General features: G+C 38.4%; 1 protein-coding gene across 2 annotated transcripts in view; it reads right to left on the bottom strand.

Annotated features, from left to right (window-relative positions):
- COL22A1 (collagen type XXII alpha 1 chain) overlaps positions 1-16,430 on the bottom strand; it is a 321,826-nt gene that overhangs the window by 130,076 nt on the left and 175,320 nt on the right. For both annotated transcript variants that reach the window (XM_063451032.1, XM_063451033.1), the window contains exons 16-20: positions 11,881-11,934; positions 11,066-11,110; positions 1,411-1,464; positions 1,229-1,282; positions 636-680 (exon numbers count right to left, since the gene is read on the bottom strand). In XM_063451032.1, the coding sequence (XP_063307102.1) occupies positions 636-680; positions 1,229-1,282; positions 1,411-1,464; positions 11,066-11,110; positions 11,881-11,934 (252 nt within the window). The remainder of the gene's footprint in view (positions 1-635; positions 681-1,228; positions 1,283-1,410; positions 1,465-11,065; positions 11,111-11,880; positions 11,935-16,430) is intronic.

Genomic DNA, 16,430 nt, shown 5'->3' with positions numbered 1-16,430 from the left:
GTAAAGTGGCACAATTAAAGCAATTCCACATAGGATACCAAATTATTAAACAGCTGCCTCCCCCCAAAAAATAAACCTGAAAAATATAATAATGGAATAATGGGAATAATGGCTCGGAATATTGGTTCTGATTTGATCATTTCTGAATTGTAGACCAACCAAAATTAGAAAATTAACTAATTGGAACTAAAGAAATCAGAACAATGTGTATACATGTCTATGACGGTATATGACCGTACACATGTCTAATAAGTAAGTGCAGTAGATATACAATGAATGCATATTTGTGATTTATATAGCGCTAACAGGTGTATTTAGCACTTTACATGTCAATTTTGATCTATAATACACTACCCCATATATATTTTATTGTATATCTCTATAATTTATATAATATGAGGGATGAATCCACCATGCAATCACTGAAAGCTATTTTCAACTAAACATGTCATTTTGAAGCTGGGCTAATCATTCTGTGTATTAAAATGTGCTTCGGGTGGATCCATAAGTATAGCAAGCAAATGGTAGAAAAGTAATGCGACCCAAGGACAAAAACGGTTTATGTTTTCCTCTTGCATCTCACATTAACGTTTTTCTCACATTAACAGAACCAACATGCAAATTGGAATTCTTACAGCACTTCCAGGCAATCCCGGGGATCCAACTTCTCCCTTGTCACCCTGCAAAGAAGGAAGAAACACATTACCCAGTAGCCGGCCTTATTGTACTGCTGCTGTATCACCAAGGGCTTTGCAGGCTGCTATTGCAGGCTGAAAGTATGCTCAAATATGTTCAGTAACGTGTTTAACTCCTCTTTCCTTTTTGTTATAAAGTGCCAAGCTTCAGATTGTACTATGCAAACTCCTCACTGATTGACTGACTCACTCATTCCATCCTAAAACTACTAGAGCTATATTATTAAAGAAAGGTTATTAATATTTCCCTTTAATTACTTTTTTTTAATTATTTTTGCTAAGAGAGTCTATTCACAAAGATTATCTGTGTCCCGCAGTAGAAATGTGTGCAAACGTTCATTCCCTATTAACTAAGAGACACAATTTTCATTAAGAAAAATTGGATTTCACAAATTTGGGCCTTACTGCTTTTAATAGCATTATTCTCCAACCTCAGACAAATTACTTCCAATACAATACAAATAATGTATGTTTGCAAAGCAGACTCACTATAAGCCCAATTAAAAGGTTAGTTTTTGTTTTTTGGGACTTACCCTGTCTCCTTTAGATCCTTGGATTCCTGGTAGGCCAATGCTACCCTTAAGACCCTGTAATAAAATAAAATGACTATTATTATTATTATTATTATTATTATTATGACTATTATTATGACTATTATTATTATTATTATTATTATTACTATTATTACTAATAAGGAACCTGGTTGACTACTTACATCTCTTCCTTCTGTACCAGGTTTTCCAGGGAAGCCATCAATTCCCCTTTCTCCCTGATAAAAAATTGAAAAACATAAATTTTATTAACACAACATATTTAATTTACAAGAATACATATAATTGGTGCTAATAATTATGTGAAAATCAAGATCAAACACATATATAATTCACTTTGGTCTTTTCCAGTGAATATACAAATGTCCAGATCATGTTTCCATTTTGGATTGATAGCTTCAGGAAGATCTTCACCTTATTTATCAATATCTCTCACTTTTACCAGCGTTTGCTGATATAGTTCCTTAAAGGGACATACCTTTTGACAGCCACTAGCAAGGCTACCACATAAAAACACTGAACATGTCCAATGCTTCACTTAAAGAAGCATTGGATTTTGTGAGCATTCATAAGAAACATTTGATTGGAGGGTTGAGGCAAATGATAAGCATATGCCCTATGTCCTTCTGTAATCACCGATGACTGATTAATTACTGATTACGCCGAGATGCTGCACCAAGGAGGCGGACTCAACTCTAAAATTAAGTTGAATTTTAGAGAATTTATTTTTATTTTTACACAGGGGTGAGTCTTTAATTTTAAACAGTAGCAGGGCCATTCTAATATATTTATTTTTAATGTCAAAGTGTTCCTTTTAAAGGAACCTTGTTTCCAGAAATGTCATGCAAAGAGAAAACATCATAGTAAGCTTTTAATTAAAGGGAAACTATAGTCACCTTAACAACTTTAGCTTAGTGAAGCAGTTTTGGTGTATAGAACATGCCCCTGCAGCCTCACTGCCCAATCCTCTGCCATTTAGGAGTTAAATCCCTTTGTTTATGAACCCTAGTCACACCTCCCTGCATGTGACTTGCACAGCCTTCCATAAACTTCCTGTAAAGAGAGCCCTATTTAGGCTTTCTTTATTGCAAGTTCTGTTTAATTAAGATTTTCTTATCCCCTGCTATGTTAATAGCTTGCTAGACCCTGCAAGAGCCTCCTGTATGTGATTAAAGTTCAATTTAGAGATTGAGATACAATTATTTAAGGTAAATTACATCTGTTTGAAAGTGAAACCAGTTTCTTTTTTCATGCAGGCTCTGTCAATCATAGCCAGGGGAGGTGTGGCTAGGGCTGCATAAACAGAAACAAAGTGATTTAACTCCTAAATGACAGTGAATTGAGCAGTGAAATTGCAGGGGAATGATCTATACACTAAAACTGCTTTATTTAGCTAAAGTCATTTAGGTGACTATAGTGTTCCTTTAAATAAATTAAAAGTAAACCTACAATAAAAAATAAAAAGATGATTAAACAAAGAGACCACTAAATGGTCATCCAATCCTGAAAAAAGACAAACAGGACAAACCACAATAACCAGGATTTCTAAAGGTTCCAAAATATATTTGATATAAAGTATTTCTCCTTTGAGTGGCGTTCTCTTTCAGCACTCGAAGAGTCAAGTCCTCGTTCTCATCGTAGGACTGTCAGAAACTAATTCCCAACCCTAGTGATGTGTGATAGCACAATGAAAAGAAATGTATTACTTCTCCGAGCCTTCGTCGTTCCTGGATTCATACCTATTCTTTCACTTTTTCTTTGAGGTGTCTTGGAGATCATTGAAATGGTGATTGAAGCTCAAGGTCTGCTAGAAACACAGTCTGACATCTGAATTACCAAAGGTCTTGAACAGCGATCAGACAGCTCCTCAGATGCTGCGACTGATGGCATTATTTCTCAGTTCATTCTTTTGGATGGAAGACTTTGTAGCAATTTACTTACCTGCTTCAAGTTTGTTCAAATTGAATCCATGAATAGCTGTCAGGGATCCAGATTTTACCTGTGTTCCAGCAGATACTCATTTTGTAGTTTTCAGGGCAATTAAAAAAATGAGATTTTTGGTTTCTGATACATTTTATACACTGATATCGTGTGGCAAAAATGGAGCTGAATAATCCAATTTGTAGACATTTTTCAATCTTGCAAACTTGGCTGTTCTAAGGACTACTTGAATATTTTTTGAGAAACTATCTGGAGGTTTAATAAATGGAATACTGCAGGTACCGTAGCGATGTTCCTTCATTGTAAACCTGGTATCATAACTTAACCAGCTTAACATGCATTTAAAAAAAAATGGGAAAGATCAGCAAAAATAAAATAAATAATATTAATAATTGCCACAAAAAAACTTTAAAAAATCAGCCCCTAAAACCTCCATCAGCATACCAAAATATCCAACATGGATAGGACAATCAAAAATTATCTTATCAAAAGTCAGAAAGTGGATGTACAGAGTAGGGCTGAGTACACTATACAGCCTAGTGAATAACATTCTTTAATGGCCTAAATTTTGAATTTCACTTTGAATTTCCTCACTTTAAACTCCAGGCACTTTGTTGAATAACCCTGCTAGTGTCCATACGACTGGAGGAGGACTGGTTGGATGTAGTATTGCAGCTATTCCACTCCCTCTTGATATTGATCAATGAGGAAGCATTCTGGGTCCCTGGAATAGTTGCATAAAACATATGTATTGGCAGAGATTTATCAGAATGTTGTGTTCTGCAAATTGGTGCAAACATGTCAAAGGAAGGAGTAACCGATGGAATGTCCCTACTACTCCTATTTGTTTCCACAACGTTTGCTGAATTTATAGATTTTTGCACAACTCTCCAGAACACAATCTCCCCAGTGTATTTTTATTTAGAGAAAACAAACACCTGCCTTGGCTGATCCTATTAAAATATTGACATTTAAGAAGGAAAGAAAATACAGTTAAGGTGATTATCCAGAAAAAAATAGTTTAACCCAGCATTACAGTTTTTAAATGTGCTCAGAAGGCCACTAGTTGAAATACCATTTTATAATAAAATATAAAAGTCACATGAGTCCAAATCTCTTCAACACACTCCAACCCACCCACCTACTGCCCAAGATATGGGACCACCACAGAAGTAAGATGTGCACGGCATACCCTGGTCCCTAGCTACTCCATTACGCACACTCCAAATATGTAACCAAATTTTTCCATCCTTGAACTGGCAACAACGGGGACTCACACACTTACATCACCTATACTCCACATCAGGTTTAACTCCTTTCTGGAGCTCCAAACAGAGTATATTCTCCCACCCAGACTCACATTTTTTATACTTGCAACTGAATGCGCTAATTGCTACCAATGACTTGCAGACTTCAACACAAAACACAAATCTCCCACTAGAAGATGTGTATTCAGGAGCACCCAAAACAAAAAACACTATCAACATGCTATAGACAACTCACGACACACCAGGAAGACATTCCATGAACAGACTGGCAGAGTGACCTCAATCACACACGTACGCAATTAGAATGGTGAAAAATACTTGTGGCACATAAAGAATTAACGTCATTCGCGTCTCATCTTGAGACGTCCTGCAAAATCCTATACCGCTGGTATATGGTCCCCACACAACTCCACAAATTGTACCGGGCGATGAGTGATCTCTGCTGGAGATGCCACACTCAAAAAGGAATGATGTTTCACATCTGGTGGTCCTGCAGTAGAGTACAAGCCTTCTGGACAGAAGTGTCCACGTTAATTCAATCAGCAACCGGTTGCGCTATAGACCAACCACCGGAAATATTCTTACTCGGATTGTTCCCTGAAGGTACACACAGACTCACACTGAAAAAATTATATCTCACACTAATAGCCAAAACCTGCAAACCCCCTGCCTTGCCCACCCTAGCATAAATAATAGCCCTGGTGTCCTCCACATTAGAATATGAAGTGCTGATGTGGAACCAAACGAAAAGAGGAAAGTTAAGCCACACAGCAAATGGAATATGGAAAGAATTCTGACAAACCCACAGCACTGCTCAAGAGACTGACAACTGACGGGGTTAAAAAATTAATTTAAAAAAAAAAACATATGGTTCAAACCAGTCATTTAGACGAACCCCCACACCATGCAAGAGTCAGAGGTGCAGATGCCCCTTTTAGTTCTCCCCCAACTCCCCCTTCTTTGAGCACTCCTTCCCCCATCCCACACCCCACCCTAACCTGGGTCCGGCCAAACAGAGAGGAAGAGCCCCTGGCCTTTACTCCAATAATGTCCCAATACTTTAGCTCTGATATCAAAAGTGCAGAGGTCACTCCCAAATTTTGGGACTGGTCGAATAAGCCGAGAGCCTCACCATTATATACAGAGAGTACTAAGATATAAACCACAAGGGTTCGAAAGCTATTTGCCCTCCTTACTGAAGCCCGGCCCTCTCTTTCTTACTGGCAGCTACCGAACCAACATCCAAAACAGAACATGGGACAAAAAACCTAAGAAACAGTAACACATGTAATCTTCCCCACTATAGAATCCTTTTCATAAAAGGTGAGAGACACAGTAGTGCCCACCACCAAACTATCCCTCCAGGAGCTTAACCATGTTTTATTTAGGAGCTGCTGGAACCAAACCCATCCCTGAGATGAAGGTAACCCACACAGCCTTATATTTTACACCCCTAGGACCACAAAGGATTCAGGTGCCAATGGGTCTGACATTACTATACTGTAATGAAACCATGATTTTAAAAAGGTGTTACCAATTAAACGTGAATGTTACCTGTGAATACTGTATATGTTACTATGTTAATATTGTGGTTAATATTGAGGTTGCTTAAGGTTGCGTGCGATCACCTTGTGTTATTTAATTCTGACTACTACCGATTTTTGCCTAAATTTGAATATTCACTATTACATTCACTACTATTTCCTTTTTAATGAATAATTTCCAATGTAGAGATAAGTACTTAAACTCCACATTAACAACAATAATAAAATGCAAATTATGACATTTCTCCTCATTTTTTGGCCACATGTTTTGAGCACCCTTTTTACTCATTGGACATAAACTAGCAATAATGTGTGATAAAATATATACATTAAAGCACCAGTGTGGGAATCAAAGAAAATCTGAGGGAGACGGGGTAGCCTTTCATAGAAATCCCAGCCCCACTTAGGGAGCAAACTTCAACCCATGCTGCTTTCAACAGGCAAACATATATATTATTCAAATATTATCGCTGGCAGAATGGGACAACAAACCGCTTTTGTATATATGATTTGTTTTTCTTATCTTTCTTACACAATGATCCTTAATTATACACCGTCATGATTAGAGAAAATCTTAACCTTCTCGTTTTGCCACTAGATTTTTTTTGGGGGGGGGGGGGGGGTTGTGTCATCACCCCAACCCATATTTTCTACACCCATGCAGTAAGTATCCACTTGCTCAAATGTTTTACTGTTATCTGTCCTGTTGGTAAGCAACATGTGAAAAAAAGTGTAAATACAGAAGATGTTTGCTAGATGGCGCCGTTTGTTTACAATAGTCACTTTCTTAAACATAACCTTAAACTCCTAAAATGTATTGGAAATGCACACCAAATCTATCTGTCCTGTCCTGATCTATCCCCTCCCCTCGTGTCTCTGACAGCCTCACTGTTATCTCTAAATGGATGGCTGCCCATTTCCTTAAACTCAACCTGTTCAAAACAGAACTTCTTGTCTTTCCTCCATCAAGTCTGCTTCTCCCATTTCTGTCTCCCTCCACATTAACTGCACTACCATGAGCTCCACCACTCAGGCTCATTGCCTATGTATTCTTTTTGACACCGACCTCTCTTTCACCCCTCCTGTCCAGTCAATCTCCAAATTCTTCCACTCCCATCTCAAAAACATTGCGCACATCTGACCCTACTGACACTATGCCAGATGCTTCTAAGGTGCTGGTGCATGACACTATCCTCTCTCGCCTTGACTACTGCAGTCCACTTCTCAGTGGTCTTACGTGTTCCCAACATGCCCCGTTACAGTCTTTAATGAATGCGGTGGCGAGGCTGATCTCCCTATCCGCCCGCATCTCCCACACCTCACCCTTCTGTCAGTCCCTGCATTTTCTTCCCGTAAAATATAGGGCTCCATTGATTGTGGTACTTGCTTACAAATCTCTTCACAATGTTGCTCCAACCTATCATTGAGCAGAGCCCTCAACCCCTCTGTTCTTGTGCCTCCATCTTGTCTGGTTACAATTAAACGATTGTTAGTCCACCCATTCTACAGCGCTGTGGAATCTGTTAGTGCTATATAAATATTAATAATAATAATCATAATAATATTATCACATGATAATCCCACACCTCCCACTATTTCAAATGGACAAAGAGGGACACTTTAATGTTACGGGTGTGAGTGAGGTGTGGCCAGGGGTGGGGCTATTCTAGGACATTCTAGGTGATTTGCTAAGAACTATTTATTACGTAAAATGTAATTTAGAATAAAAGCATGTTTCTTATTTACACAGACAGATTTCTGAACATATTTATTGTAGTTTAAAGACATGTTACTGTAGTATTATTGCTCTCGAGTTCTGCTATACACCAACAAGACACACCAACAATATGGAGCTCCTAGAAAAGAGGACAGAAAAGAGGGACTGACCCTCCTAAATAGGGACACTTGGGATGTATGTCATCCAGTGCCGAGCATCTGGTCAGTGGATATAGTAATTACAATGTAACCATGAAATAATACTGCATTCCTAGATTACACTCCAACTTTACCACTATTAAATGTTTTCCAAATTTTCATATTATTTCATTCTTTCAATACAAATAATTACCATTTTCTGGACCATGTAGTCCTGTAGCACAATATATCATGGGGGTAGGCATACAGTTACCTGGCCACATTTGTCACACACTCTCATCTTCTCATTTCCTTCAACTAGTAGGAGTTTTATCAGCTTCAAAAGAAGCCCCAACGGACTGAGAGCAGTAATAGCACAGCTGCAGACGTATCTTTAATAGCTGTTCTGTATTACTGTATCAGTTTAATCTAGATACTATAGAGAGATGGCAGGATCGGAACTACAATGTTTTTGTCCAACAGAAGCCAATTGAGATTCCTTTGACTTTCATTTGAAGCTACATTGAATAGAGTCTGCTGAACGCCCACTCCAGTTCTCTCACACCGAATGGGTTATTCATCGTTTTCTGCGAACTGGTCTTCATGCAGACATTGGAAAAGTCTGCCAAAGGAACGGACTGACACTGCGGCTAGACTCTGTAACTGTATCCCACTCACAGGACATACAGCAGAGGAGCTGGGAATGAGATATGCCTTGTAGGCGTAGTGATTAAACTTCTGAAGGATGCAAGATGATGAAAAATACTTTATTTCCTCACAGTACTATAATTCCTGATAAACATATCATAATGCAATAAAAGAACAAAATAAATGCAGTTGTTGCGTTATGGCATTGGAGGAGGGAGACACATGGACTGTAGAACCCTACCCTACAGCCGATACCCTGCATTGTAAGAGGTGTTTCAAGGTGCCATAGAATCATTAAAGTCTAAGGTGGCTCTCATTTTATTTCCTCCTCTTCCTATATATTTATGTATATTTACGTTGTTTTGATGAGATTCCTTGCGCTAAACACCCCACAGGTAACCATTCAGTAGTAAAGTATAAATTAAAGGCACACCAGGGAACTGTTCCCAGAATCATAAGACACGCTTGTGCAATGCTCAGGGCACGAGGACCATGTAGAGAGCACTGAAACTGTGCTCCCTGCACGGCCCGTCATCGATGGGCCCATGTGCCTAACTGGTATTCACACCAGTTTGACCTGCCAATTCTTGGGCGGATTGTTCTGTTTGGGTGGTGCTAGTGACACGATTCATGCACTGGCCACCCTCTTTTAAGAGATGCCGATGTTGGGGGGGGGGGGTGCAGTTTGCTTGTTTATCTTACATATTACAATTAGCATAGGGCCCACGGTTATTGGGGTACTGTGACAGCAGTGCTGAGTTTAAACATGTCATGTCCTTATATTGTGACTAAGATCCTTTTTTATTTACTAAAACAGAAGATTTATTTTTTATAGTAGCCAGGTATGAGTTTAAATTGTATTCTTCGTGTGTTCTGTCCCATTAATGTACGTTTCGTATTTCTTATTTATGCCTTATATGTTATTTTAGTTTAAAAACAAAACAAATAAAATAAATAGAATGTTTGTTAGATATGTAAGTATGATTACCACCAATTGATTATGTGGGTGTAATAGAAGAAATGTATATGTTTTTTACCCATCAGACAAATATATATATATTTATTTCTGGTAAAGCTGTGATTTCTAAAAGTAAAGCTGTGATTTCTAAAAGTAAAGCTGTGATTTCTAAAAGAAATCACAACAAACTCTATAAAAAGGAACAGACCCCACCATGGATAGGAATACAAGCCTGAGCGTGAAACATTTAATTTGAAACTTAAAAGTGGTAATGTTGATTAACATCCAGCAGAGGGCAGTAATAAACTGCATTATAGTCTATAAACCTATTCTATGCACATCAGCTGTGTAATCTGATAAGTGGATATGTTAACATTGCTCAGTATTCACAAAATATCTCCAGGCTTTGCCATATGCCCCCTCAAGTCACCAAGGGAGCTTTGTGGTCTGCCCCTCTGACGGTGGCAGATCACATTAAGAACTCCCTCTTGGCCCCTAGTTTTTTTTTTTTCATTTAGTGAAAGCACCACATCCAGCAGTCTGATGCACTGACTGAGTGTCAGGAATGCAAACAAGCTGGTAAAGTCATCTGCAACAGATAGTTGTGCAGACCACAATGCTCCTTAGCCATACCACCAGCGTGCCACCACACCACCTCCAGGCATAACACCAAAGGGTTGGGACAGATTAAATACTGCCCCCTTACACTCAGACACTACACACACAAAACTCAGCCACGCTCGCCACCACTCACACACACCATACCTCTCAACCTCCATACCTCGGCAGTCCAGGAGTAGGTAAAGCGGACTACAATCACTGGCTCCACCCAGAAATGGGGTGGGTCTGCGCATGTTACTTGCATATAAGCCTGGTGTGCATACACACCAGGCTGCCTGCCAGTTTTGCAAAACCAGCTGTTTCAGTGCTCACTGACGGTTTCTAGTGCCCAAAACATGTGCATGCTATGATTGTTGGGAACAGTTCCCTGGTGTCCCCAAAACCAGTTGGAATGGCTGGACAGTACCTGAAAATCAAGACAGTCCCATCAAATTCGGGACTGTTGGAAGACATCCAACACTAAACAAACTCTTACACACCAAGTCTCCTCCCACACACACATTCACAACATTTACAGAAACAGAGCCCAGAGATCTAGGAGGGGGCCCCAATCTGCCTATGGCCCTGGTCAATCTTAATTTGGCTCTATGTTCAAGGGTTACATGAGAAACAGAGGAAACCCTGGCAGACACATAATACGGGAATCACTGTCTGTCTGTTGTTTCTCTGACTCTCTGTATCTTCATTTTATATTACAAGTGACCAGAAGAAAGAAACCACATGGGACAAACGCGAAACCCTGAGGGTGGCTTACTACATGAAATAAAGAATCGGAGGAAATCCCACTGTTAAAAAAGCACATTAATGAAAATGGTCTTCTAAATACCTTTGTTAAAAACATTTTTTTTTTCAAATATGAAGACCTTGGATTAAACGTGGAAACCTTGAATTAAGATTTAGCAACATCATTTGCACTTACATCCAGGGTCGAGTGAATAATAATTCATTCAAAACAAATAAAAAATATCTGGTAAAATGAATATACCTTCTCTCCTCTGGAACCTTTCTCTCCTCTTTCACCCTGTAATCCCTGCAAAAGTAAGAGTTACAATTCAGTTACAGAGGGCATTCATCAGTTTATTTCACCAAAACACAAAACATGATAAATAATTGAGAGTCACAATTATGGATCATATTTTGTGTTTTTGCGATACATTTGTGACTCAATTCCGTGTGTAATGCTCCAGGTTAAAACATGTCTGGACCTTCTGTTTATAATTTAAAAAACAATTAATGAAAAGTTGGATAGATATACTATGAATAATTTCTGACTTTTTAACTGACACTCTCATCAGTTTATTATTTGTATACACAACATCTATAGACATAGTTTTTGCAGATTTTCTATAAAAGCCACCATTATCACCATTGGATTATGGTCAAAAATTGCCTCCTTCACACCCATCCCACATTGTCACCGTTTTTTCTCTAACTTCTTTAACTCACCCAAGAGTTTCCCACATGATATAGAAGGATTTGCATGAGTTATTTGAGGCTCCGAAGGCAATGACAGTGTAAGATAACTCATAATTATGCATGGTAAAGAATTTAGGAATTATAGTAGGATCCAGAAGTGGGAAGTTGTCAACCTTTTATTGCATCTATCATGGAAGGTCCAATACTTTAGAGCACCATGGGTGAATAACTGAAAGCATCTCCATTTTTGATACTGATAATATCGCTCTTAATATACGGCTGAAGGATGCTTGCCCCCTAATTTTATTGGGCTAAAGGTCTTTTTTTTTATGCGTGCACCTTTTCTTATGCCATTACATTGATAGACGTTGAATCATAACTTACAGGTAATCCAGTTAGGCCTGGTGGTCCTTGCGGTCCTCTTTGTCCATCAGATCCCTATTAAAAAAACAAACAAACAAACAAAAAAAAACAACATAAACATCATACACTTGCATTGTTATTATTGGCATTTATGCAGCGCTAACTTATTCCGCAGCCCCTTACAATGTAACAAAGGAAATTTAACAATAAATTAGCTAATTACAAAATGTTACAAGAACAATAGGTTGAGGAGGACTCTGCAACAAGGTGGAAAAGTAACAGAACTGGAAGGTGATAGTGGAGTGTGACCTTTTAGGAGAGAGCAAGAGACAGATCTGTGAAATAGAAATTAATCTGGGGAGCCATAAGCTTTTCTGAAGAGATGGGTTGTTGATGGACTTCTTAATGGATTGAAGACTAGGGGAGAGTCTGATGGGGGTAGGCAGGCTGTTCCAAAGGAACAGAGCATCCTCAAGAAGTCCTGCAAGCACTAGTTAGCAGTAGAGGTACAAGCAGGGAACAGGAGATGGTCACCAGCAAAGCAGAGAGACCGGGAAGGGGTGTACCTACGAATTAGTAAAGAAATTTAGTGGAAGCTAGAGTTGTTTAAAGCTTTATAGGTAAGTGTTGGTATTTTGATTTGACTCCTATAGTGTACAAGGAACCAATGTAAGGATTTACAGAGGGGAGAGGTGTGAGAGGTGCGACCAGGATAAATCAGCCTGACAGCAGCATTCATTACAGGCCATAACGAGGCAGTATGGCTTCTGGGGAGACCAATTAGGAGAGAATTCCAGTAATCAATGGGATTACTAGAGCAATGAGATTCCTAAGCAACATCTTGTGTAAGAAAGGGGTGGACATGGGCAATGTTTTTAATGTGGAAATGGCAGGATTTGGCAACAGACTGGATGTGAGGTGCAAAGGTTAGGTCAGCATCAAAGATAACATCAAGACAGCGAGCTTGCAAGGACAGGCTGATGTGGGTACCATTAACTTGCAGGGAGAGTAAAGAGGAGGTTTTGTAAGGAGAAAAAATAAAAAGTTCCGTTTTAGAGAGATTGAGTTTCAGGAAATGGGAGGACATCCAATCATTGATGGAAGAAAGACAACTGGTTCTATGAGAGAGGGGGAGAGATCAGAGGAGGAGAGATATCATTGGCATTGGCATACAGGTGGTACTGAAATCCAAAGGAATTAATATGTTTGCCAAGAGAGGCAGTGTAATGATAAAAATAGGGGACCAAGAACAGCCTTAGGTGACTCTGACCAAGAGAAGACAAGAGAAGGCTGTGTCATTAGAAAAGGAGATACTGAATGAATGTTCGGAGAGATTGAAAGAGAACCATGAAAGGACAATGTCACAGAGGTTGAGAGATTGAAGAGTTTTAAGAAGGGCATGATCAACAGTGTCAAAGGCAGCAGAGAGGTCTAGAATAATTAGTATAGAGTAGTAGCCTTTGAATATAGATGCAATTAGATTGTTAGTTATTTGTTCAGAGATGTCTCAGCAGAATGGAGGGAGTGGAAGTCAGTTTAAAGAGGAGAAAGTTGGATTTGAGAAAGCAAGCCAGACAGGCAAAGACCATTTGTTCCAGAAGGTTTGAGGAAAAATGAAGCAGAGATATGGGATGGTTTTTAAAAGGGGATTTTTTTTATTTTATTTTTTTACACGGGTGCAACAGTAGCATGGTTAATGGGATCAGGGACAATGCAGCTTATCATATGTTTCCCAACACAGTGAGTTGGACATACGGTACATCTTTATAAATGTAACCAAATTCAAAATGTTCTAGTTGTTAATTATACTCCTGCCACCTACAAGAATCTTTGGACACAATTCCCTCTAAAATGTTGACAGAATCTATATGCCCTGTGGCTAGAGGGAAGATAATTAACAATTAACTAATAACGTTTAATAATCTTATTTTTAAGAAAAGCCAAAGTTTCTTTGTGATGAAATGTGAAGAGTTTTTCTGCTGTCTAAAATATTTCCTGACCTGCTTTGGTATGTTTATTCTCATTATTATTGATTGATTTTTGGATGGGAAGACCTGTGAACACATTTCATAATACACATCATATTTTCAAAGAGAGAAATTTAAATTTCGAAACCAAGATCCATTGCTGAGTAATTAACATACACAGAGATTCCAGATAATCTATAAATTAAAAAGAGCTATTATTACAGAAGGCTGTGCTGTTGAATTCCTGGAGATATGAGGCGATTGTATATAAATTTACTTGAGTCTGTGACTAGCTATTACTTTACAGTGAATTGTGAGAAAATTACGGCAGAATCATAAAATATAAGACACAATTTCCTGAGTTAGCAAACATTTTCCTCTTGCCTCTGTTCTAGACTAAGCTTTAAATCTTTTAAATCACCTGACATCATCTTCTACTTTTAATTATTGCCGATTACACTTTTTTAATGAAGTTTTTCGTATATATTTTTATTATTTTACTTGGCAGAGTGCACATTCTATAATTAGGATATACTTTGATGAGAATAAGTGTGATTTGTGACATATAGGCAATTATTTGATGACTAAGTTTATATATTATAGGTTGAAATGATGTGTTACTGGCTGGTGTTAGTTACTAGCAAATTGTATTGTCTGTGTATGGCTGGAACACTGCCCTTCTTCATCAGTTGCCCTTCCCTACTTTTGCTTCCCTATCACCATCATCATCATCGTCGTAAAATGAAAACTCATTAGACAAATCTATAGACCTCTAATTGTGCCCTCCATACATATCTGCTCATGTCTTCAAGTACCCTTCCATTATCAATGGATTCATATAGTATATTTATATTATATCAGTGTTAACTCCCTCACTGAGATGTTTTTGCTTAAAAAAAATTGCTAAAAGGTGTGTAAACAAGTCCTATAGGATGTCCTGAGCCGTCCTTCCTTCTTCTGCCCTTTTCTGGCTGCTAGAATACACCACTGTTCTTTGAGCCATTAAGGCTCTTGGTCACAATTTACAGTCCATCTGCATGGTGCAGCAGATTAATTCGTTTTCATGAAACAGACCAGAGCTAAAGTGCGTATGAAGGAAATTGACATTATGGGGTACATTCTGTTTTTTCAATCCATTGAAGTGAAAAAAAAACTGAATTTACCCTACGTTTATACAAAGTGGCGAAGGAAACGATCAACATTGTCTGTCTTTTGACAGTTCTCCTACCGGAATGCCGTGTGCACAAATGTGTTACGGCTAAAATACCTCATAATAAATTCAAACTCCCCTCTGACACAGTTATGATATGTGATCCTTGTTTTCTAGCTTGTCCCCATTCAAGTATAAGCAATTATACCTTACATTTTATGATTTAATTGTCATTTCCCCACAATACACCCCGGCACTGTATGTGTCGTACGCCTTGAAATATCTATTGCAGCGTGTTTACAAAAGCTCCAACGCAAACGTGCCCCAGATGTAAATATGATCATTCATTTCACTTAAACACTCACTGGGGTAACATATTCAGAAAGTTATTAAATAACCAGATTTTTCATTTATTCTTTCCCCCATTGTTTATGTTGCTATGGCAATGCCACCATTCAAACTGCCCTCTCCTTATGTCACTCTGACACAGAGTAGAATAAATATATCCCAAAGGAAATAAGCATGTGGCAAAAATCAGCCTGTGATTAAAGAATCACTTCTGGGCATGGTTTGACCATTCAAGATAAATAGGGCAGTGTTCCCAGTGACGTATTTATATTAAAAAAGTTTTTCATTTAGCAGAGTAGCTGTAACATCATCCTTAAAGCAATTCCATTGAAAATCACTCTACATTTTAATGCATCATACATCATCTGCTATCGTAATCCAATTCTCCAGTAAATAAACCTACAGAAGCATGTCTTTCTTTGTACAGCGGGACATGTTCATCGAGATGTAGTGAGAAAAATACCAACGAAAATTGCATTGTTCATTTGGACTTTCCGAGAACTACATTTCCTGTAAATGACTTGGTAGAGAATCCAATATTTTACGTTTAGCGCTGCCTGCATCTCACCCTCCGTGCAGCTTTCTGGAATTAATCCAGCTTTAAATCTGCCCAGCTTTGCTGTAATGAGTTCTGCAGAACACCACATTCTGAAATTGTTCTCTTCGATTGTTTGAAGTGCTCACTCGTGTTTTCTAGATTGTCCATCAGTGCTCCATGAACCGGCCGAGTAATCATTCAAGGAAGGAAGGTTACAGGTCACAAATCAACTAGCTCTCATTAACCCTTACTCGAAATGTCTAAGTAATGTGTTCTTTGTTTTTACTGTACTTTTATTATTAGTGATGGAATAAATGTTTCATTAGATATTTCCTGTTACCTTGTTAATGTTCTAGAGGGGCTATTTGACATTAAATCTCACCACTATCACATCATTCTCCCAACTTATTCAATAGAAGTTGTGAAGTCGGTTAGAGTGTGTGCGGTACTCTCCTGCAGGTTAATGTGGATTTTCATAGAAGGCTCTGTGTGTGTGGCAGGTATTTCCCATTATATAAATAGTGATTAAAAGCTTCTCTAACTGAAAAGTTGGACAACGTTCTAATAG

The sequence above is a fragment of the Pelobates fuscus genome, chromosome 4, assembly GCF_036172605.1.
Source record: "Pelobates fuscus isolate aPelFus1 chromosome 4, aPelFus1.pri, whole genome shotgun sequence".
Lineage (NCBI taxonomy): Eukaryota > Metazoa > Chordata > Amphibia > Anura > Pelobatidae > Pelobates > Pelobates fuscus.
This window is presented reverse-complemented; position numbering and strand designations above follow the sequence as displayed.